Source organism: Oncorhynchus kisutch, linkage group LG12 (assembly GCF_002021735.2).
Source record: "Oncorhynchus kisutch isolate 150728-3 linkage group LG12, Okis_V2, whole genome shotgun sequence".
NCBI classification, from domain to species: domain Eukaryota; kingdom Metazoa; phylum Chordata; class Actinopteri; order Salmoniformes; family Salmonidae; genus Oncorhynchus; species Oncorhynchus kisutch.
The window spans coordinates 53,364,653-53,389,875 of NC_034185.2; the positions used below are offsets into that span (position 1 = coordinate 53,364,653).

The following is a 25,223-nucleotide window of genomic DNA, read 5'->3' on the forward strand; positions in this document are numbered from 1 at the left end:
TACTGCTGAGCCTTTAGATAACACTGAAACTATTGTTTGTATAGTTGTGTATGCATGGGCTTGGTAGGCAGTGACATCACTAAGACTGGACTTCAGGCTTAATAAAATAACTTGGACTCTTTACTCTTTTGCAGAACTTACTCGGAAACATGCGTGCTATGTTCCTGTTGTGAATAAATTAATGATTGATTTCCTTAAAGATATTGTCTGAATGCTAATTTCACCAATGATCCAATGATTGACAAGGAACAAAGAACGAACCCCAACACCCCTGATGACCGACTTCATCGTGGACACCCTTCGAGACTGTCGCCCTCATGGAGGTGGGTACTACATACTGGTACGTCTTATTCTTTGACAGCAAACTTTTGGTAACGCGATATAGTACACGCATTTTCAGAGTGAGCTTCTCCCAGGTCTTCAAAATCCGAAGGGCCTCAAGTGGTTCATGGCCACGTTCCCTCCCAGAAGGTCTCCGGCCCCTGTCCACGTAGAAGACAACTCTGGCCAGTGTGTCATCCTGTGGCTGCTTTTATATCAGGTCGTCACGGGATAGCACTCTCACGTCTGACATCACAGATGGCACCAGTAACTGAGTGAGTTGAGGCAGCTCTCGAGGTCAAATGAGTGGTTCGACCAGTGTTCCACATCTTGCACCTTCTCAGCATGTACTCCCGCAGCTTCTTCCAGCAAGGCCTTGTATAGAACCCTTGTGATGCGGTGGAGAGCGCTCGGCTGCACAAATGGCTGTCTACTGAGTGCATCAGCAATGACATTCTTGGGACCGGGGATGTACTTGATGTCAAACTCGAATGGAGCGAGCTAAGCAACCCATCTCTGTTCACAGGCATCCAATTTGGGCTTGGACAGGATGTACATTAATGGGTTGTTGTCTGTCCATACAGTAAAAGGCTTGCCCCTTAGCCAATGACTACATTTCTCACAGACGGCCCAGCGTAAAGCAAAAAACTCTAACCTATGGGCAGGATACTTTGACTGTGCATAAGTAAGTGATTTTCTAGCAAATGCTATGGGTCTGGCTGCAGACTCATCCTCTGGCATCTGGAGGATAGCACCTAAGCTATTACTTGATGCATCTACAGAGAGCAAGAAAGGTCTACTAAAATCAGGGTGGGCTTGCATGACCTGATCGAGGAGAGCTTATTTCAACTGACTGAAGGCCTGTTTGCACTCACCAGTCCAGTCTGCTGCGAGTTTCCTATGTATTCGTCTTTTCTTGTGGCCTTTTCCATGGCGTGGTGCCTTCGTCCCAGCTGTCAGCCCATGCAGCGGCTTAGCGATGGTGGAGCACACCTCAATGAACTGCTGGTAATAGACTATCATTCCGAGGAAGGACCGAATCTTCCCCTGGGAGAGCACGTCTGTGTTATCCTCCATGAGATCCTTCACAGTCATCCCTGCAATAGCCTTCACTTTTTCTGGGTCTGTGGCCACACCTCCTTCACTGATGACATGCCCCAAGAAAAGCACGGACCTTTTCATGAAATGGCATTTCTTTGGAGCCAATTGCAGATTATGGGCTTTGAGACGCTCAAAAACTGACTCCAAGTGTTGCAATCCAAGTTCTTCAGTCGGAGCAAAAACCAGCACATCGTCCACGTAACAGAGAAAGCTAGAAAAAAATGTGTCCCCAAAAATGCTCAACATCATCCTCATGAATGTAGCTGGACTATTGCAAAGTCCCTATGGAAGACGGTTATATTCATATGAACCAAAAGGAGAAGTGAAGGCTGTAAACGTCTTGTCGTCTTCATGTACCTCCACATTGTAGTAGCCTGAGGTCAAATCCATCGTAGAGAAGAAGGCGTTGACACCCAGGGCCGCCAGAGCATCAGCTTGGTGAGGTAGAGGGTCCTTTACGGTGCGAGCATTGAGCCATCGGAAGTCTGTGCACAGTCTCAGATCGCCAGACTTCTTCCAGACCAGCAGAAGCGGGGAGGCATACTCACTGCTGGATTTCCTGATTATCTCTTGCGCTTCCATCTCATCCAAGGCCTGCCTGAGCTTGTCATAATGGTTAGAGGAGAGCCTACGGTAAGGTAGCCTAAAAGGCTTAGTGTCACTGAGTCTGATGCAATGGACATAACCAGTAGCCTTTCTGCAATCTAGTTTGTGCCGGGAGAAGATAAGATGAACTAGCTTGGCCTTACGCTATTGCAACAACTGAGTGGACTCAATGTCAATGTCACCTAGCCCTAACTCGTGCAACACCTCACTTGTCACTCTGTGCGGTTTGACGGCACTGTCAACGGTCAAGCTATCTGCACTACCATTGTCAAAGTCTGGATTGTCATCCATTTTGTGTACCTGCTGCACCAGGGGCATTGGTGGGACAGTGGGCCCATCTATATAGTCAGTGTCAAAGTCCTCTAATGCCATGCAAGGAAAAACGTCCGCTATCTTGGCATTGATCGGGGGTGACAGCGTAGCCTAGTGGTTAGAGTGTTGGACTAGTAACCGAACGGTTGCAAGATCGAATACCCGAGCAGACGAGGCACAAATCTGTCGTTCTGCCCCTGAACCTGGCAGTTAACCCACTGTTCCTAGGCTGTCATTGAAAATAAGAGTTTGTTCTTAACTGACTTGCCTAGTTAAATAAAGGTAAAAAAATACAATTGTGTCTCATTGTTACTGGCTTTGGTGAGGGATTGATAACTTTGACTGAGACCCAGCCATCGCTCCACAATGTCGTTACTGTTCTGCCCGCGGATACATTTTGAGGCATACAGCCGGCCCCAGACTAAATGCTCCTGCTAGGCTCCAATGTGACTGCCCGCTTCAGCCTTACCGTGCCACTCTTTCTGGCACTTCGGATCCTTTCCACCTCTACATTAGCCAGCAGACGGAACAGTTTGTCATCTCCATTGTGTTAAGATGATATCTTCTCCCAGAAGTCACCGGTTGTCTTCAGCTCCCCGATGAGGTGTTTTATCACGTTACTGCCTAGGATGAGCTCAACACGTTGGTCATCCACTACTAGAACAGGGACAGAGACGCTGCTGCCATACACAGACCGATTCAATTCGCACACACCTACAGTGTTGGTCTTCAACCCCCCGCAGCCAACCAACACCACTTCGGTCGGACTGAGGGAGACACTCGAGCACACCTGCTTTCTCAAGGTGTGGCACCACCGTTGAGCTCAATGTGCATGCCATAGAACCGCTGTCAATCATAGTGCTCACCTCTATAACATTCCCCAGTAACACACTGGTATAGAAAAGTTAATTTATGTGGAGCACTCTGTGTATTTTGCATATTTTTATATATTGACTCTAAATCTACTCCACTACCTGATTGGGGCAATCCCCCCCCGTGCAGGCCAGCTACTGTGGCTTGTGAAAGTATTCACCCCCCTTGGCAGAAAGCTTGAGCTTGCATAACTTTTTTTATAACCCAACCATTATCTGTACTTCTCCACAAATTTGTCCCTGACCTGTTTGGAGAGCTCATTGGTCTTGGTGGTGCCCCTTGCTTAATAGTGTTTCAGACTCTGGGGCCTTTCAGAACAGGTGTATATATACTGAGATCATGTGACACTTAAAGTCCACCTGTGCGCAATCTATTTAACTAATTATGTGACTTCTGAAGGTAATTGGTTGCACCAGATCTTATTTAGGGGCTTCATAGCAAAGGGGGTAGTCATGACATATAGTCATTTTTTTCACTTCACCAATTTGGACTATTTTGTGTATGTCCATTACATGAAATCCAAATAAAAATCCATTTAAATTACAGGTTGTAATGCAACAAAATAGGAAAAATGCCATGGGGGGTGAATCTTCCTGCCACTGTGCCGTGTTGCTGTTTGATGGAGCGACGGGAGTTACTGATGAAGAGTGAGGACATTCTTGACGTGTGTGCCCAGCTGCATAACAGAGGAAGCAGAGGTGGTGTGAATAACAATGATCTATTGTGCTGTAATTTGCATCTCAACACACTTTGCATTGCAAAGATGGGTTCTCCCTTCTCCTGGGCCTCCTCTGGAAACGGTTATCATAGCCGCCTACAGGTTATTGTGGCCTCTGCTCCAAGACCCGTTCAAGCATGGCAATCACACGATCCAATACCTCGGATGAGCCATTTGTGAGCTGCAACAAGGGGTCCGGGCAGTTTGCAACAGCCGACACTGGCCTACTTACTTCCTGCGTCAGTGTGGTGACCAGTGGGGGTAGCCGCAAAGGACGTGGAGCCTTGCACTTCCTCTGGTACTCCTCCAGCCTGCCATGGACCTCCATGAATATGGTTTGCGCATGAATATCAATGACAGCTCTGGGTTTGGAGAGTGCTTGATGAATATGGGGTCAGAACACGTGATGGATTGTCTAGCTCCTTGTTCTGCATCTTCTAACAGTCCTCTGCCACCTCTATGGCCCTGTTCAGTCTAATCCAGTCTCCCCTTCCATTGGCAAAATAGAATAAACATCAGCTAGGGGCATGTCAGAGTTGATTGTGTTGCTTCAGAATGTCAAAAAACGGTCTTGGGCCCTGGCTTAAGTCAACTGGGTTACTGCGCAGGCTTACTCTTTACCACGTCCCGTGCCCGCCCCGTCAGCTTGCCCAAAACTTCATCTGACCTCTCCTGCCCACAATAGCCCTTCTTCTGCATGTACACTAACATGATCTCCTCACACTCATGCACGGTGCATTCCTCTGAACCATCCCCTGTGAAACACACTGGTTCCCTGACATTTTTCACCACTACAGTCGTGGCCAAAAGTTTTGAGAATGACACAAATATTAATTTTCAAAGTGTGTTGCCTCAGTTTGTATGATGGCAATTTGCATATACTCCGGAATGTTATGAAGAGTGATCAGGTGAATTGCAATTAATTGCAAAGTCCCTTTTTGCCATGCAAATGAACTGAATCCCCCCAAAACATTTCCACTGCATTTCAGCCCTGCCACAAAAGGACCAGCTGACATCATGTCAGTGATTCTTTTGTTAACACAGGTGTGAGTATTGACGAGGACAAGGCTGGAGATCACTCTGTTATGCTGATTGAGTTCGAATAACAGACTGGAAGCTTCAAAAGGAGGGTGGTGCTTGGAATCATTGTTCTTCCTCTGTCAATCATGGTTACCTGCAAGGAAACTGTTGGATTTATTATGGATAAATGAATAAACGATATCCCCATTTTAAATAGAATTGTAACTAAGTAAACGTATACTCTGTTTTATAAGTGATTAACAATATGAGTTCATAAGAAGGGATTGTGTGACACGGACAAGGAGTAATAAAAAGTTAATGAACACCATTCCAACTAGGAATAAAACGAATGGGTTGTGGACTGTGAAAACAGATAAGGTCGTTAGCCTATAGTTGACCCTACAGAAACTTAGCTCTGGGGTTTTTAGATAAGGCAATGAGTGCATTCCTAGGTTTTCTGTTAATTAAAACTGTCAGTTCAGTGGTGATCAATAATGTTGAGGGGTCAAAAGTTATCTGGGAGTGTGTTAGTAATGTTAGAATGAACTTTTCACCTTACTTTGTCCCGGTCGAGAGGAGGGGATTCTGTTAAAGCAATGAAATGACGTCATGATCTGTATATAAACTGCTGCACGTGATTAAGTGGGAGCGCGCTCCGAGAATAAATTCTATTACCTATTATTGAAAGACTGGTCTGCGTCTATTTTATGCAAACAAGAAATCTTACAGATTCTCATAAAATAGATTAAGGGCTTTCAATTGATGAAAGCACATTGGCATAATTAAATTACAGTAACAGAAACACGTGCCGTCATCATTGCTGTGCACAAAAAGGGCTTCACAGGCGAGGATATTGCTGCCAGTAAGATTGCACCTAAATCAACCATTTATTGGATCATCAAGAACTTCAAGGAGAGCGGTTCAATTGTCAAGAGGCGGGTGGACAAACAAAAACCCACAAATTCTGACACAAACTCCAAGCATTGAATATGCAAGAATGGGCTGCCATCAGTCAGGATGTGGCCCAGAAGTTAATTGACAGCATGCCAGGGCGGATTGCAGCGGTCTTGAAAAAGAAGGGTCAACACAGCAAATATTGACTCTTTGCATCAACTTCATGTAATTGTCAATAAAAACCTTTTACACTTGAAATGTGTGTAATTATACTTCAGTGTTCCATAGTAACATCTGACAAAAATATCTAAAGACACTGAGGCAGCAGACTTCGTGAAAATTCATATTTGTGTCATTCTCAAAACTTTTGGCCAGGACTGTACATTTAGACTAAAGCTGTCCCCAACCTTGGTACCACCAACATGATCATCCTTCTGAAGTCCCACCCCATCTCCCATAGCCTTTGATTCCAAACAAGAGGCAATATTTTCACCTATGGAGTGACCTATCTGCTTAACAATGCCCGCAATAAATCCATAGACACATCCCCATTCCTAGGACTAGGTGAAACTGGCTCAAATGCACTGAGTTGAGGTAGCTCTAAATCATGTGGAAGGCACACACTTGCCTGTGGAGTTGACCTGGTAAGTGGAGAAATAGCTATTCTCCATTTTAAACATTTTTTGTGATTGTAAATACAAGTAAATAAAAATCCATATGAACACTTTTTATAAAATCAGGTTAAACATAATGCACTCAAAATAAGTTCAGTAGTAGTAGCACCTGTCGACACTGAATCGACACAGAAAACTAACAAGAAACGCCCTCACTTAATAGCTCTGTTGCCACTTGGTGGCGGAAAATGGCATGGCACTCATGTTAATTGGCGTTGTAAAGTTACTAGCATAACATCACAATTACATCACTAAATAATCATACTATTACCACATACAAGTAATAAACCGTATATTATATTTCCCCCACTCACTCACGCTATCAAGTGCTTTCTGAGAGTTCCACTTGTGCAGAATGCCCAGACCCCTTGAGTTCATATCAGATCCATGCCAGACCCCTGACATTATTTAGAATTCTGGATACCGGAGGCCTCCCAGGTGGCGCAGTGGTATCTGTGCCACCAGAGATTCTGGGTTCGAGCCCAGGCTCTGTTGCAGCCAGCCGCGACCGGGAGGCCCATTGGCCCAGCGTCATCCGGGTTTGGCTGGCAGGGATATCCTTGTCTCATCGCGCACTAGCGACTCCTGTGGCGGACCCAGGCGCAGTGCACGCTGACCAGGTCGCCAGGTGTACAGTGTTTCCTCCGACACATTGGTACGGCTGGCTTCCGGGTTGGATGTGCATTGTGTCAAGAAGCAGTGCAGCTTGGTTGGGTTGTGTTTCGGAGGACGCATGGCTCTCGACCTTCCTCTCCCGAGTCCATATGGGAGTTGCAGCGATGAGATAAGACTGTAACTACTACCAATTGGATACCACGAAATTGGGGAGAAAAAAGGGGGTTGAAAATAAAAACAAATCATTCTGATACCTGATCAGGTCTCAAGTATTTGGGTACATGTGGATCCTTGAAGACCTCAATATAACCCTAATCTATACCCTCTGAATTTGTTTTTTCTTATGTTATATTCATAAAATACACCCTCTTTTTTTGTAACACCTTATAACAAACAAATTCTGCGGAGATGACACTGAGGTCATGCTTTCATTGGGGAAGAAAAACAACTCTTTACTGTGGCCCTTTCCCCTATAGCCCTCCCATGGCACTGTTGCAACCCCTATTACTAGCCTGTTCAACCTCTCTTTCGTATCGTCTAAGATCCCCAAAGATTGGAAAGCTGCTGCGGTCATCCCACTCTGTTGTCCGAACCTCTGGCAGTCTCTATGGGGGTGCCACAGGGCTCAATTCTCGGGCCAACTCTTTTCTCAGTATATATCAATGATGCCGCTCTTGCTGCTGGTGATTCTCTGATCCACCTGTACACATACGACACCATTCTGTATACATCTGGCCCTTCTTCGGACATTGTGTTAACAAACCTCCAAACGAGCTTCAATGCAATACAACACTAATTCCATGGCCTCCAACTACTTTTAAATGCTAGTAAAATCTGCCTGGTCGACTAGCATCACTACAGTGGACGGTTCTGACTTAGAATATGTGGACAACTACTAATACCTAGGTGTCTGGTTAGACTGTAAACTCTCCTTCCAGACTCACATTAAGCATCTCCAATCCAAAATTACATCTAGAATCGGCTTCCTATTTCGCAAAACACACCCTCGTAAAACTGTCTATCCTACCGATCCTTAACTTCGGCATTGTCTACTCAGCAAACTGGATGTAGTCTATCACAGTGCCATCCGTTTTGTCACCAAAGCCCCATATACTACCCACCACTGCGTCCTATGCTCTTGTTGGCTGGCCCTCGCTACATATTTGCCGCCAAACCCACTGGCTCCAGGTCATCTATAAGTCTTTGCTAGGTAAAGCCCCACCTTATCTCACCCGTAGCACACGCTCCAGCAGGTATATTTCACTGGTCATTCCCAAAGCCAACACTTCCTTCGGCCACCTTTCCTTCCAGTTCTTTGCTGCCAATGACTGGAACATTCAGCAAAAATCACTGAAGCTGGAGACTTATATCTCCCTCTATAACTTTAAGCATCAGCTGTCAGAGCAGCTTACCGATCACTACCTGTACACAGCCAATCTTTAAATAGCACACCCAACTACCTCATCCCCATATTGTTATTTATCTTTTTGCACCCCAGTATCTCTACTTGTACATCATCTGCACATCTATCACTCCAGTGTTAATGCTAAATTGTAATTATTTTGCCTCCTTGACCTATTTATTGCCTTACCACCCTACTCTTCTACATTTGCACACACTGTACATAGATTTTTATATTGTGTTATTGACTGTATGTTTGTTTATCCCATGTGTAACTCTGTGTTGTTGTTTTTGTCGCACTGCTTTGCTTTATCTTGGCCAGGTCGCAGTTGTAAATGAGAACTTGTTCTCAAATCAAATCAAATCAAATTTATTTATATAGCCCTTCGTACATCAGCTGATATCTCAAAGTGCTGTACAGAAACCCAGCCTAAAACCCCAAACAGCAAGCAATGCAGGTGGAGAAGCACGGTGGCTAGGAAAAACTCCCTAGAAAGGCCAATACCTAGGAAGAAACCTAGAGAGGAACCAGGCTATGTGGGGTGGCCAGTCCTCTTCTGGCTGTGCCGGGTGGAGATTATAACAGAACATGGTCAAGATGTTCAATGTTCATAAATGACCAGCATGGTCGAATAATAATAAGGCAGAACAGTTGAAACTAGAGCAGCAGCACAGTCAGGTGGAAGTTGAAACTGGAGCAGCAGCATGGCCAGGTAGACTGGGGACAGCAAGGAGTCATCATGTCAGGTAGTCCTGGGGCATGGTCCTAGGGCTCAGGTCAGTTGAAACTGGAACAGCAGCATGGCCAGGTGGACTGGGGACAGCAAGGAGTCATCATGTCAGGTAGTCCTGGGGCATGGTCCTAGGGCTCAGGTCCTCCGAGAGAGAGAAAGAAAGAGAGAAGGAGAGAATTAGAGAACGCACACTTAGATTCACACAGGACACCGAATAGGACAGGAGAAGTACTCCAGATATAACAAACTGACCCCAGCCCCCCGACACATAAACTACTGCAGCATAAATACTGGAGGCTGAGACAGGAGGGGTCAGGAGACACTGGTCTACCTGGTTAAATAAAGGTGAAATAAATAAAATATAATAAAAAAACTGGGTAGTTGGTAGGAGTTGTTGTTAATATATCTGATTATGTGTATAGTTACAAATCTCCCATGGCTTTAGCAAACATTGCCACTCAATAATTGACTTACAAGTCACACACTGTTGTCTGTATTTATATTGATGTACAGTACCAGTCAAAAGTTTGGACACATCTACTCATTCAAGGTTTTTTCTTTATTTGAAGTACATGCGGTGACAGTTGGTAGAGACTTCCAACATTTTCCCTGAGAATCCTACCAGAGATGATTTTTGGATCGGTAGGAGTTAGATTTTGGTAGGAAAGTGGATCCCTGCTTTTTGGCTGACTCATAAGTTGTTTCAAGCTGGGTAAATGACTAACAGAACTGTTACACCTGTCAAAGTTTCAAGAAGTGGATTTTTTTTGTGCATCCTCCACCCAGAGGCACGGATTGCTCCGCATCATGCCCCTCGAGGATCGACCTGTGTTGTGCTTTGCTCTCTGGAGCAGGGCGGCGCTCAAAGGAGTGATCAATGGGGTTCCATTGAGTGTAGAAGTGGATCAAATAAAAAATAATATTTCTGGTGTTTGTGACGCCCTCGGTTTGGTGAGATGTAGACCCGGTGGCAATGGCAAGACTGAGAATACCCTGTCTATCTTGTTGATCTTTGAGACAGTTCATACCAGGTTAGGTCATATTTGTTATTTTGTGAGGGCTTATGTTTCGAACCTGCTTACGGTGCTTTAGATACCAAGGATTCGGACATGTTGCAGCAGTGTGTAACAGGGAGATCCCATGACGTGTGCAGGAGGGCATAGTCAGGGAGAGTGTAAAGTTGGGAAAGAGAATGTCTAGGGACCAGAATAAAAAAATACACCATCTGGAACATGACAATGTTAGATTCTGGAAATGGTCCTCTACAAGCCGGAATGTTGATTAAAATTATATTTGAACTTACTCTGCCAATTTTCCCGTAGTTTTGGTCCTTCAAGATAAAATATCCACAGGAAAGTCATTGTTTACCTGACTTGTTAGAGAACCAGTACTGAAGTAGACATTTTTAACACCTGCGCAAAACTATGTAAACACCTGCAAGACTTTATTAGTATGCATGGTTTGCGTGTGTACACCTGCCTTCGGTCATAAGCAAAACATATTGATTTCCACACACAGACCCACTTTTTGAAGTTGGTTTAATAATACTTTCCTGTGGTCAACCGGCAGAGTAAGTTTAAATATAATTTTATTTAATATTCGGGACAGATATATATGTAAATGTGCGTGGTGTTGTCTACATAATTTAGTGACTATGATAGAGAAAGCACCGTGTGTCAACTTTGGGGGCGCCCTAGCCCAAGATGTAACGTTACTCTTAAAAAGTCTTCGGAGCATGCTAGATAGCTAATTAGCACAGGTGGTCCCTCTGTCTTCTGCAGACACAGAGATATGGACGTGAGGGAACACTAATCCTAATAACTTTCCTACAGGCCTTGATAGGGCTAACTTTTTTTGTGTGGGGGGGGGGGGTATGAAACGTACCTTCCTTATGTTTCCAAAACCGTACCGCAAGCGATACGTGTTCACATTTAGAGTAAACATTGGTTCTATCATCAATAGGTGATAAAGGTAGTTAGAAGTCTATGAATGGGTAGGGGCACCCATGCAGCTGGGGGGGATACAAAGTTCTCTTTGAGAGAGACGAGTTTGGGTGGGGCAGAAAGTTTCCTATGCTGAGGCAGTGATGAGAGTATAGGATATCCCAGGGACAGTAGCAACCCGTCATTCAGGGTAGGTATTTTGAGCCCCACATTTTTGTAATTTTTTTTTACCCCTTTTTCTCCCCAATTTTGTGGTATCCAATTGTTTTTAGTAGCTACTATCTTGTCTCATCGCTACAACTCCCGTACGGGCTCGGGAGAGACGAAGGTTGAAAGTCATGCGTCCTCCGATACACAACCCAACCAAGCCGCACTGCTTCTTAACACAGCGCGCATCCAACTAGGAAGCCAGCCGCACCAATGTGTCGGAGGAAACACTGTGCACCTGGCAACCTTGGTTAGCGCACACTGCGCCCGGCCCACCACAGGAGTCGCTGGTGCTCGATGAGACAAGTATATCCCTACCGGCCAAGCCCTCCCTAACCCGGACGACGCTAGGCCAATTGTGCGTCGCCCCACGGACCTCCCGGTCGCGGCCGGTTACGACAGAGCCTGGGCGCGAACCCAGAGTCTCTGATGGCACAGCTGGCGCTGCAGTACAGCACCCCTTAACCACTGCGCCACCCAGGAGGCTGAGCCACACATTTTTATCAACCATTTTTTTTAAATATACAAGTGAGGCAAAAAAGTATTTAGTCAGCCACCAATTGTGCAAGTTCTCCCACTAAAAAAAGATGAGAGAGGCCTGTAATTTTCATCGTAGGTACACTTCAACTATGACAGACAAAATGAGAAAAACATCCAGAAAATCACATTGTAGGATTTTTAAATGAATTTATTTGCAAATTATGGTGGAAAATAAGTATTTGATCACCTACAAACGAGCAAGATTTCTGGCTCTCACAGACCTGTAACTTCTTCTTTAAGAGGCTCCTCTGTCCTCCACTTGTTACCTGTATTAATGGCACCTGTTTGAACTTGATATCAGTATAAAAGACACCTGTCCACAACCTCAAACAGTCACACTCCACTATGGCCAAGACCAAAGAGCTGTCAAAGGACACCAGAAACAAAATTGTAGACCTGCACCAAGGCTGGGAAGACTGAATCTGCAATAGGTAAGCAGCTTGGTTTGAAGAAATCAACTGTGGGAGCAATTATTAGGAAATGGAAGACATACAAGACCACTGATAATCTCCCTCGATCTGGGGCTCCACGCAAGATCTCACCCCGTGGGGTCAAAATGATCACAAGAACGGTGAGCAAAAATCCCAGAACCACACGGGGGACCTAGTGAATGACCTGCAGAGACCTGGGACCAAAGTAACAAAGCCTACCATCAGTAACACACTACGCCGCCAGGGACTCAAATCCTGCAGTGCCAGACGTGTCCCCCTGCTTAAGCCAGTACATGTCCAGGCCCGTCTGATGTTTGCTAGAGAGCATTTGGATGATCCAGAAGAAGATTGGGAGAATGTCATATGGTCAGATGAAACCAAAATATAACTTTTTGGTAAAAACTCAACTCGTTGTGTTTGGAGGACAAAGAATGCTGAGTTGCATCCAAAGAACACCATACCTACTGTGAAGCATGGGGGTGGAAACATCATGCTTTGGGGCTGTTTTTCAGCAAAGGGACCAGGACGACTGATCCCTGTAAAGGAAAGAATGAATGGGGCCATGTATCGTGAGATTTTGAGTGAAAACCTCCTTCCACCAGCAAGGGCATTGAAGATGAAACATGGCTGGGTCTTTCAGCATGACAATGATCCCAAACACACCACCCGGGCAACGAAGGAGTGGCTTCGTAAGAAGCATTTCAAGCCCCTAGAAAATCTTTGGAGGGAGTTGAAAGTCTGTGTTGCCCAGCAACAGCCCCAAAACATCACTGCTCTAGAGGAGATCTGCATGGAGGAATGGTCCAAAATACCAGCAACAGTGTGTGAAAACCTTGTGAAGACTTACAGAACGTTTGACCTCTGTCATTGCCAACAAAGGGTATATAACAAAGTATTGAGAAACCTTTGTTATTGACCAAATACTTATTTTCCACCATAATTTGCAAATACATTCATTAAAAATCCTACAATGTGATTTTCAGGATTTTTTTTCTCATTTTGTCTGTCATAGTTGAAGTGTACCTATGATGAAAATTACAGGCCTCTCTCATCTTTTTAAGTGGGATAATTCACACAATTTGTGTCTGACTAAATACTTTTTTGCCCCACTGTATGTATATTGTAGCTAAGAAACTAATACTAAGTGTATGTTGTGTAGTAAGCTGTTAGTAGCCCATGTGCCTCACCCTAATAATTTTGTCTATTTTCACCAACGCTGTATTGTACACACATCGTTCGTGGCCTGTGTGTGCTTGTTTTGTACAGCTTTGACAGTGCTACTGATAGTAGTGGTGGTGCTTAGCTTGCACGTGCAAATTCAGCACTCACAACATTCTAGAATAGAATTGTGTTATTTGACGTGTCAAATGAAAAGCTTATTTAATGCGCCAAATAGTGTTGTATGACGTGTATCTTTTTTGACACGCAAAGATCCAAATGGCATTCAATGTGCCTCATCCTAATAATTTGGTATATTTTCACCTCTTAATTTCACCTTCTATTCTAACTTGGTGGTGCACATGTAGCCTATAACCTGTTTTAGAGAAATGTAATCGTTGACTATTGTAAGAGCTTTCATTGTCTGTTTATATGCCCCCTTTATTTATCCTACGGTTCTGTCTTGTTGTACAGGGAGTACACTGTAAGAACGGCCCATGTTCTGAATTCTGTCTCTGTACATTTCAAAAGTGCTGAACAAATTGTTTGACTACATCCGTCGTCGCATTACTCATTAATGTCTTAATCGAAATTACGGATTGCCTCGTACCTGCTTGTCATCCCCTTATTCCATAGTTTGTACATCTCAATTGCCAGTAGAAACCACATTTGTTTAAGCAAGTCAGCTATGCTTCTTTAAAAGGCAGTAAATGAGGCTGAATGAACTGTTTCGCTGCCAGACAAGGCTCAGCTGAAAGCCAGGTGTAGCAATGGTAAGGTGTTGGGACTGCTGTTGGGACAGCTTTATGTAGTCCCTAACAATTTGTGGGCACCGTTTGTCACCGTTATAGTGCAATTAATGTATTGTTTAGTGTTGTGTTGTGTAGTGGCTTTGCTGGCATGCATCCCACACTTTTGTTCTGCTTTGTTTGCCCCACCAAGATTTACATGCTAAAATAGCCACTTCCCAAGGGTGAGTGATTTCACTGGGAGCCCCCCAGTGAGCAGGTCTGAAGAGAGAGATCCAGAGAGGATGAGTTTTAGTAAGGTGGGATTGCCTGCTTTTATGGCTATGGTTATTAATGATCTGCACTGATGGAGCATAAATCCCAGAAAATAGGTGTGGTAGTGGCATCAGCTGTTTGCTTGCAGTAGAATCTTGTAGGGCTAAAGTATTGGTATATTGTTGCATATTTGTAGGGTTTGAGAGTGGTGAGATTTATTTTTCCCCTTTCTTTTCTGTGACATATTGTGCAATTCGCACTCCGACCCGTAAAAGTCAGCAACACTGCGTCAAGTTTGCAGGAAACTCACAGGAAGATGAAGTAAACGGAAGCAGAGAGGAAGAGGCGAAGTGAGAGGATTTACACCGCCCAAAATCGGTCCTCGTGAGATAAGATTTAGAAGAGTCGAATTACGTGAGGCTTATTAAATTGAATATAAGTTGCGTAATATTTAGGCTGTTCTAAATGTACTGATATAAGTGTACGCACGTGGAATTCAGGCAACTGAGAAAAACGATTTAGTTGTAAATAATCTTTACGGAAATGAAGTGTCCAATAACAATTTCCACGTTAGCGTTTCTATTGTTATTTAGGCGTGTATTAACACCCAACTAAAAATATTATTAATTTAACTGCATAGCGTCACATACTTAATTCGCATTGGAGACAGGACTTGGTTGATAGATGTTATCTAGGTAACGCTAGCTAGCTGCTAACAATGGCTAACTGTATGGTTTTTCACACTCAAATAGCCTCCATCATGGAGGTACTAGCGAATGCAGCCGTGGCAGAGATCTGTAAACTCGTAGACGACGACTATGCAGTGTTTCGTTTGGAAATAACTCAAAGCCAGAAAGAAAACAGGGGATTGCGGAGGAAACTACTGGAACTGAAGGTGGCACGGGAGCGCGCAGAAAGGACAATGCGAGAGCGCGTCCTCGCCAGTCGCCCAAGTATTAAGATCCTCGACCGATACAGAGGAATAGCAAGAGGTAGGTCAATTGTTGGATAGTATGCAATAATTGCCCTGATTACTTAGCTATCTTGCGCAAAGACAAAATATAATGTTCTTGATTTACTGCATTTCCTATTATTTACTCAATGAAAACAATGTGATGCAAGGAACATAATACATCAATCAATAAATAGTATATGAAGAAGTTATGCAAAGTGTTAGCTTACATCCTTGCCAATTCTAGACAGTGTCAATAGTGTACAACATACCAAAAACTGTCAATAGTGTACAATACAGTGTTGACAGTAGCTAAACTAATAGTAGCTAAACTAATTGCCTCTTTTCCTCCAATCACTCTCTCAGGTGAAGGACATCTCACTGGAGGCCACAGGAGCTTTGTGAAGCCAGCAGGACACAATACATTGAGAGATGACCAACCAATCGCTGTTGATGAGGCGAGTGGAACCTCAACCCAGCACATTATTGTGATAGAGGTTAGTGTAATAGTGTTGCATAAAGCATTAGTTACTTTGTGGCCCCTTTATTTCAGAAAGTCTCCCTCAGCTATTTACCTGCTTACATGTACATTCTCATCATAGGGGGACTTGTGAGACTTCCGTACGACATTGTTATACAATTCAACTCATGTACCGGTAATAACCATCTCTCTTCTTGTGTCAGTCTGCAGGTCCTGGGGTCAAGCAGGAGACATCTGAAGGAGAGGAGAACCCACTGTACAGCAGAGACCTCCAAACTGGAGCAGTGGGAGCGCCTCCTGTAGCCACGGACAAACACACCACCGCCCCAGCGCAGCCCAAGACCCAATGCAGCATCACGGAGGTCAGTGGAACGCTGAACGCCATCCTCAAGTCAGAGACAGACACAGAGACTTCAACTGTAACACAAAGGCTTTTACACACAGGATCTGACCAAATGTCAGACCCAGAGAGAATGGGGCTGGGGAGACTGGGCTGTCCTCCTGCTCCTGCCTCAGCGTACGTACTTTATGGAAACCCGAGCCCGAGGACGGTTCATTCCCATCCGGACTCAGGTGACGCGTCAGAGACTGGTAATGATCCTTCTTGTTCTTATATTTCAGAGATGGACCCTAGCAACATGCCCTTGGGTTTAGAGGCACAGACTGATCTGTCTAGACGGGACTGGAACCGGTGCAGTAGAAGTGTATACTCTGAAGGGTGCCTATATGAGGCAGGGGAGGGTATGGCCATAGATGACGTGACTGTGAAAGTGGAGGGTGACATTCCTCCCACATGGAATGCAGGTAGTCACCTAGGAGATGGACACTCACAAGGCAGAGATTTCTTAGATTACAGGGAAAGCTTGGAGACCAATCCAAATGTCGCTGCCCACTACCCTTTACACACGCTCAAGGATCGCGACCCATTGTCCACGTCAATGGGGCCTTCAGATTCACATGGCAGCATCCTTTTCAATCAGGTATTGAACTCAAACGACAGGACTAGAGCCCAGGCTCAGAGAGGGGAAGCTACATCAGGCAATAGTAAAGATAAACGATTCCCCTGCATGTTCTGTAACAAAGGCTTCAGCTGCCCCCAGAAGGTGGAGATCCACCAGAGGGTCCACACAGGGGAGAGACCCTACAGCTGTGCCCAGTGTCACATGCGCTTCACCCAGGCTGGCAACCTGAAAAGACACCAGAGGGTGCACACTGGGGAGAAACCCTACAGCTGTACCCAGTGCCACATGTGCTTCGCCCAGGCTGGTCACCTGAAGATGCACCTGAAGGTCCACACGGGAGAGAGGCCGTTCACTTGTACGCACTGTGGGAAGAGGTTCTCAGAGAGGAGCTACCTCAGAATACACCAGCAGAAAAAACACTCCACTCTGATAACATAGAAAGTAAGAATTTCACTCGATAGCTTCTGACGTTTAGATCAAACCCTGGATTTCATCAGAAAAGCTCCACAGATGCATTTGGAATGACAAGAGTAACATATTTCAGTGTTGAATATTCCTGGGTAGAGTGTTACATTTTGACTTTGGCATATTTAAGCCTAAAAATCTATTACATATTGTGTTTGTACTGTGTTGGCTATATGATGTTCACAAATGCCTATTTCATTACTTCCATTCAACTACTTACTTTTTTCCCCAAGACACTTTTAATGAGAAAATGAATGCAGTTTATCAAGTTCATGCTTAATTTTTGTATATGTGTGGTTTTCATATGGTGTATTTAAGTTTGTTTAATAAACACGAAATTAGACTTTTCATTCTAAGACTTTCATTGAGACTCTTTCGTATAAGTCACATCTTATCTGTATACACCTGACAGTGCTTTATAACCATATACTTACTAAATATACCCACACCCTTACGAATAGCTATGGTAGACTTCTAAATAGTTTAGTCAGATTTCTCTAATGATGACTTTTGACTTATCATAGCTGACTTATATTTTCCCCACATCTTATTTATGTCCACCATGATGGGTTTAACAACAATGAAGTCATTCTATAACTACAGTATCGGACTCAAATGTAGTTGTGATTGGTAAACACTCCACGTTGAAAGTGTGTCTGTACTGGAGGGAGTGTATGTCCAGACTACACCTCCTGAAACCACAGAGGACCCAGCTGAGCAGCACAGGACCACACAGTCGCACTGAGGTGAGCCCACTGTGAACTACTGTCTGAACGGTAAAAACCTGAGAAGAAATCCAAACAAGAAGTGGGAAATCTGAGGTTGGTCGATTTTCAACCCAGCCCCTATTGAATACACAGTGGGATATTGGTTATGTTGCACTTCCTAAGGCTTCCACTAGATGTCAACCATCTTTAGAAACTTGTTTGAGGATTCTACTGTGAAGGGGGGCTGAATGAGAGGAGATTGAGTCAGAGGTCTGGCAGCAGTCGCGCTCTGGTCACGCGCATTTCACATTTCGCGCTCCTTTGCTATTCTGAAGACAAACGAATTCTCCGGTTGGAATATTCTGGAAGTTTTATGTTAAAAACATCCTAAAGATTGATTCCATACATCGTTTGACATGTTTCTACGGACAGTAACAGAACTTTTTGACATTTCGTCTGCAACTAGGGAATGCACTTCATGACTTTGGATTTGTTTACCAAACGTGCTAACAAAAGTAGCTCTTTAGACATAAATGATGGACATTATCGAACAAATCAAACATTTAATGTGGAATTGGGATTCCTGGGAGGGCATTCTGATGAAGATCATCAAAGGTAAGTGAATATTTATAATGTTATTTCTGATTTCTGTTGACTTCAACATGGCGGATATCTCTTTGTTTTCTGAGCGCCGTTCTCAGATTATTGCATGGTTTGCTTTTTCCGTAAAGCTTTTTTGAAATCTGACACCGCGGTTGCATTAAGGAGAAGTGTATCTATATTTCCATGTCTAACACTTGTATTTTCATCGACATTTATAATGAGTATTTCTGTAAAATGATGTGGCTCTCTGCAATATCACCGGATGTTTTTGGAACTAGTGAACATAACGCACCAATGTATAGTTTTTTAAAATATAAATATGCACTTTATTGAACAAAACATACATGTATTATGTAACATGAAGTCCTATGAGTGTCATCTGATGAAGATCATCAAAGGTTAGTGATTCATTTTACCCCTTTGTGCTTTTTGTGACTCCTCTCTTTGGCTGGAAAAATGGCTGAATTTCTCTGACTTGGCGGTGACCTAACATAATCGTTTGTGGTGCTTTCGCTGTAAAGCCTATTTAAAATCGGACACATTGGTGGGATTAACAACCAGATTACCTTTAAAATGTTATAAGATACATGTATGTTTGAGGAATTTTAATTATGAGATTTCTGTTGTTTGAATTTGGCGCTCTGCACTTTCACTGGCTGTTGTCATATCAATCCCATTAACGGGATTGCAGCCCTAAGAGACACTGCCCATACAAACTCTTGAGCCAGGAGTAAAATCGACTCATAAAATTTTCTCAGCTGATAATTACGTCAGTTTGAGTGACCGCAAAGGAAAGATAGTGATGATGATAATTGAAATTGGTTATTCCCCATCCTTTACAACAATCACAATGAGGCATCGCCAACTGTGAACTCTATAGCACGCTTTAGACAACCACGGTAAATGTGATCGTACATCAAATGTTGCCATGGTAAACGTTTGATATCATTTTCACCTGACAAGACCATTTTCTCTTAATTATCGCCTAATATGTTGGCACAACCTTTAAATTTTTTGTTTTACAATTACCATTATCAACACACTTGTCGCTCCTGTTTAACAATTTTAAATTGCTTTATCACAGTAGGAATCAAGTCACTTGCTGATAATGTTGTATACAATGTTGCCTAAAACATTTTAAAGGTCTATTATTTTAATGAAACAACCAATGTTAACATAAGGCCGAGATGCCTTCAATTGCCCAATTTATGGGCATGCCCAATTTAAGTATATTTTTTTAATGACGTGATATTGCGCTCAAAAAGGATAACTTGAAATAACATAATGTAGGTAATAAAAATAATAATAACACTGCTACATTAATGTGGATGTGTGAGAAAGTTCGAGGCATAAATATCACCCCCCCCCCCCCCTCCTCTCAATAAAATAAATAACTACTAACCTCCCCTGTTATTGGTAATGCTAAGAGGTTGCATGTCTTGGGGGAATGATCTTTGTGCCTTTGTAAATTTCTTACTCATCATCATTCATGATTCATTCAGGACTATCTGTAATCATGGTAGCATCCACATTAATGTAGCAGTGTTCATAAACATATACTATTCTTACTTACAATAAAAGTGACTCCAAAATGACACAATACATGATATACCATTCATTTCTATTGTGCACAACTTAATCTGTGTTGCCTCAAATGAAACATTTGATCTCAAATCCAAACTGCTGGAGTAGGCTATAGAGACAAATGAAGTTTTAGCTTCACTGTCCAAATAAATACATAGGGGAGTGTACGTCACCATGTCACTGTGATAAGAGCCAATTTATGCTTGGTCTGAAAATGTGGTCAGAGGTGACGTATGGATGGTGTGGCGCAATTGGGGAGCCTCCAGAGGCATGCAGAAGCCAAATTGGGCTCCGTACCACATCGACGTGGGCCTCTCAAATTGTGTACCAATGTGGAGGGCTCCATATAGCTCCGCATTGACATGATTGGTAGGTGAGGGTGGGAGGTCTAGTATAAACACACACTCACTTCCTTGACAACAGCTCTGTGCTGCTTGGCGAAGTGCAAGAAGTATGAATGCCCTGACTTCTGCAGAGGCCATATCACTGTGAATGCTGTGTGGTCAATGCAGATGTTGGTTAGACCATACAGCACCTTTTAGTCTACAGTCCTTGACCTCAAGCTGTTTGTAGTAAATGGCCTATAAGCCATGTGATGACTGAGGTGAAATATTATGAACTAAAGTGCACATGTACTTGTTGTTCCAGACTGACTTGTCTATACAAACTGGGTCAGAGTATACTTCTGTTTAGGAGTGTAATTAACCACATAACCCTCATTAACCCTTTGTTAACTTGTCATTTGAAACAGGCTTGAGTAAATACCTATTTTTAGAGACAGTAAACCTAGGCAAGAACAAGGGCAGTTTAATATTTACCTTACTGAGGTGATGTAGATGGAATAAACACATTACTTTCTACTCTATTCTTGTTAACACACTTGTCTTTCTAAACAAGTCTGCTCTGCGTTTGAAAGATATTTATCATGAATAGGAGATTTGATATGTAATAAGCAGTACCGTAATTAAAAGACAGCGCGCATGTTATAACATTTTCATTTAGCGACACCATATGAGCAATGATGCCAATCAATAACATTGTATAGAGATCCCAATAAATTACTAGAGGCTTTGTCATCAACCCTAAAAGTTCTATAAAGGCGTGATAATGGCAGCCATGTTGGTCAGGGAGAAATCCAAACCAGTCTAATTGGAATGATTGGCAGTAGGGGCGTAATCCTGTTTTTAATTAGACAGGTAATTAAAAGTAAGGCATGTGATATCAAAAGTTTTATAATAGAATTCTTGTCAACCTAAAATATTGTCATAATTATAAGTACAGTTTATATGAGTTTTATGAACATGTTCTGTATAAGTAGCCTCTAAAATATATGTAAACTGACCATAAATGTCTCAAGTTGTGTTTTCTTGGAAAGTGGTGAGTGCTATTATACGATAGTATATCAGCATTTACAACTTGTCTAAGTCCTATCATCAACTGATTTCAGTCAGTGTATGGTATGTTGGCAGTTAATTTGAAAAATTCATAGAATTATTCCTCTAAAACAGACTGGCTAGTTAGCTAACAAACATTCAGTGCAGATACATTCTTAAAATGTATTATTTGAACAAATATTTTATCACAGCACTGGCAAAGCATGGGTGACTAACTCCCTGACAAATGACTGACCTTTATCCCATCACAGGCAAAGTCAAAATTGGCTATATTGTAAAAATTCATGAAAACAAAAATGGTGTTTTAATTAAGTTAGACATAAGGTTAGCAGTGTGGTTAAGTTTAAAACCACATTTTAATAAAAAACATTGTATAAATGGGCGGGGCTTATGACTTTGTGGCTGTGGTAACGTCCCCATAAGAAGGTTTATGTCCTTTCTAGTACCGGTATTCTAATTCCTAATTCTATGTAACATCCTTTCTCGTCAGTGTAAACGGAAGTGAAGTGAACAGTACCGAAGAACATTTTCCACTTATCGTTTTTATTGTTGTTATTTAGACGCATATTTACCGGCACAGCATCACATACGTACCCCCATGCAGTCTTTAATTCGTGTTGGAGACAGGACTTGGTTCATAGATGTTAACTAGGTAACACGAGCGAGCTGCAAACAATGGCTAACTGTATGGTTTTTCACACTCAAATAGCCTCCATCATGGAGGTGCTAGCAAATGCAGCTGTGGCAGACATCTGTAAACTCGTAGACGAAGACTATGCAGTGTTTCGTTTGGAAATAACTCAAAGCCAGAAAGAAAACAGGGCATTGCGGAGGAAACTACAGCTACTGGAACTGAAGGTGTCACGGGAGCGCGCAGAGAGGACAATGCGAGAGCGCGTCCTCGCCAGTCGTCCCAGTAGTGTCAAGATCCTCGACCGATACAGAGGAATGGCAAGAGGTACGTTTCGCATAAGGCCGATGCTGCGCGGCCTTAGGCGTTCATATGTACAGTAGCTCCACTGGTGGAAAAAGTACCCAGTTGTCATACTTGAGCAAAAGTAAAGATACCTTATTAGAAAATGACTCAAGTTAAAAGTCAACCAGTAACTTATAAACCCAGGGTCGTCACACTACTCCCTCCTTTCAAAGAGCGCGTCCTCGCGCTAGCTTGCGACTCTACGTCTTACAGGAACGCGCTCACCGGTCAAGCACACGCACTGTCGTGGGTGCAAGGTCCGATCCCACTTCTGGCACTGTAATGAAACAGCAGGGAGCAGGTCTCGACCCCGGGGTCCGGGGCGCTATCGACTGTGCAGCAAAAGCATGCTCGTTCGGCAGAGTCGATTTCCGCGCTTATAAACCCAGGGTCGTTACAATACTACTTGAGTAAAAGACTTAAAGTCTTTGGTTTTAAATATACTTAAGTATCAAAAGTAAATATAATTTCCAAAATATACTAAAGTATAAAAAAGTAAAAGTATAAATAATTAAAAATTCCTTATATTAAGCAAACCAGACTGCACGTTTTCTTGTTATTTTAATGTAGAGATAGCCCTGTGGCACACTCCAACATAATTTACAAACGAAGCATGTGTGTTTTAATGAGTCCAGGCAGTAAGATGACCAGATAAGTTCTCTTGATAAGTGCTTGAATTGGACCATTTTCCTGTCCTGCTAAGCACTGAAAATGTAAGGAGTACTTTTGGGTGTCCGGGAAAATGTATGGAGTAAAAAGTACAGCATCTTCTTTAGGAATGTAGTGAAGTAAAAGTACAAGTTGTCACAAATAAAAATAGTAAAGTAAAGATACTGCCGCAGGTTTCCCTCTGCCCATGTGTTCAGATGTAGATTGTAACACCAGATGTGATTTAAGCAACAACAAAAATGATGGTATGCAGGCATTATACTGGGAGTTACATGTTTGCCTATACAAAGCATAGCCAGAGATTTTCCAGCTAACCTGGTATTGGCAACACTATCTTCATTCTCAACTGGTGGAAACAGGAGTCTCCTAAAAATGTTTGTGTCCAGTGGCAGAGGCTCCGTTTGAATGTAGAAATTACTCCATTATTAAAAATCAATCAATGTTTTGCTCCATTTTGTAATCCAACCATGTGTGCGCCACCATCTTGTCTATTTCAATTATTCTCTCATTGATGAGACAGGTGTCTGTCATGCAGCACTTTGGGGTGGACCCCCACCTGTCTCGATCAAGGAGAGAAGATTTTAAATAAGTTGTTGGAGTACACATTCTTGGATTAGTTCATGGAGTACTTCATGGATTCTTTATTTGACGCATTTTCTAAATTCAAACGGACCCCCTGCCACTGGACACTGACATTTTATGACACTATTTCCACAAATCGAGAACAAAGATGGTATTGCCAATACCAGCTTTGTTAAAACATCTCTGCAGACGTTTTGTATAGCCAGATCTGTAACTCCCAGTACAATGGATACCAAAATGCTTGGGTTAAATCACATTATCTGTAACTAATAATTCCCCTGATTACTTAGCCATCTTGGGCAAAGACACCATATTCTATCCAGATTCTTGATTTACTGCATTTCCGATTATATACTCAATTAAAACAATGTGATACATGGAACATAATTGGCATGGACGATTAATTAGGGCCGATTTCAAATTTCCATAACAATCGGTAATCAGCCTTTTTGGATGCCGATTATGGCCGATTACATTGCAATCCACGAGGAAACTGTGTGGCGGGCTGACCACCTGTTACGGGAGTGCAGCGTCAAAAGGACCTTGTGGCTGCATGGAGCCACGGTAAGTTGCTAGCTAGCATTAAATTGATCTTATAGAAAACAATCTTCATATAATCACTAGTTAACTACACATGGCTGATGATGGTTTGTCCTTGGGGTTTAGTCTGCCATATCAGTTCTGTTATACTCACAGAATTTTAACAGTTTGAAACTTATATGCACATCCTAGCTTCTGATCCTGAGTAACAGGCAGTTTACTTTGGGCACGCTTTTCATCCGGATGTGAAAATACTGCCCCCCTACTCAAGAGAGGTTAATTTATCATCAAATCACAGCCTACTTCAACTTCGCCAAACAGCTGATGATTTAACAAAAGCGCATTCGTGAAAAAAGCACAATCGTTGCATGAATGTACCTAACCATAAACATCAATTCCTTTCTTAAAATCAATATCAATAGGAAATATTAACTAGGGAAATTTTGTCACTTCTCTTGCATTCAGTGCAAGCAGAGTCAGGGTATATGCAACAGTTTGGGCCACCTGGCTCGTTGCGAACTGTGTTTCTTCCTAACAAAGACTAATTAATTTACCAGAATTTTACATAAATATGACATAACATTGAAGGGTGTGCAATGTAACAGCAATATTTAGACTTAGGGTTGCCACCCATATATATACACATATATATATATATATAAATCAGCCGATTAATCTGTAATTGCTTTTTTGGCCCTACAATAATCGGTATCGCCTTTGAAAAAACATAAATCGGTCGATCTCTACCATCAATAA

General features: G+C 42.8%; 2 protein-coding genes across 15 annotated transcripts in view; both read left to right on the top strand.

The window, feature by feature from the left end:
* The window catches only part of LOC109901251 (zinc finger protein 583-like), an 880,650-nt gene that overhangs the window by 606,769 nt on the left and 248,658 nt on the right, over positions 1-25,223 (top strand). The gene's annotated exons all lie outside the window — the stretch shown is intronic.
* On the top strand, positions 14,829-17,762 carry LOC109901270 (homeotic protein spalt-major-like). 3 transcript variants are annotated; one of them, XM_020497323.2, is made up of 4 exons: positions 14,829-15,544; positions 15,871-16,001; positions 16,189-16,347; positions 16,607-17,762. In XM_020497323.2, exons 1-4 carry the CDS (start codon positions 15,271-15,273, stop codon positions 16,637-16,639), a joined length of 597 nt encoding a protein of 198 aa, XP_020352912.2. In that variant the 5' UTR covers positions 14,829-15,270; the 3' UTR covers positions 16,640-17,762. The 3 variants fall into 3 exon arrangements, with proteins under 3 accessions (XP_020352912.2, XP_031692463.1, XP_031692462.1); XM_031836603.1 differs by having other exon boundaries at positions 14,830-14,966; positions 15,305-15,544; positions 16,189-17,762; XM_031836602.1 differs by having other exon boundaries at positions 14,837-15,544; positions 16,189-17,762.

What these genes read in the sequence shown, in the direction of transcription:
- LOC109901270 (XM_031836602.1), top strand. Translation starts at nt 15,271, where the DNA reads ATGGCTAACTGTATGGTTTTTCACACTCAAATAGCCTCCATCATGGAG. An exon ending in ATACAGAGGAATAGCAAGAG is followed by an intron (nt 15,545 to 15,870) that starts GTAGGTCAATTG and finishes TCACTCTCTCAG; the next exon opens with GTGAAGGACATCTCACTGGA. An exon ending in AGCACATTATTGTGATAGAG is followed by an intron (nt 16,002 to 16,188) that starts GTTAGTGTAATA and finishes TTCTTGTGTCAG; the next exon opens with TCTGCAGGTCCTGGGGTCAA.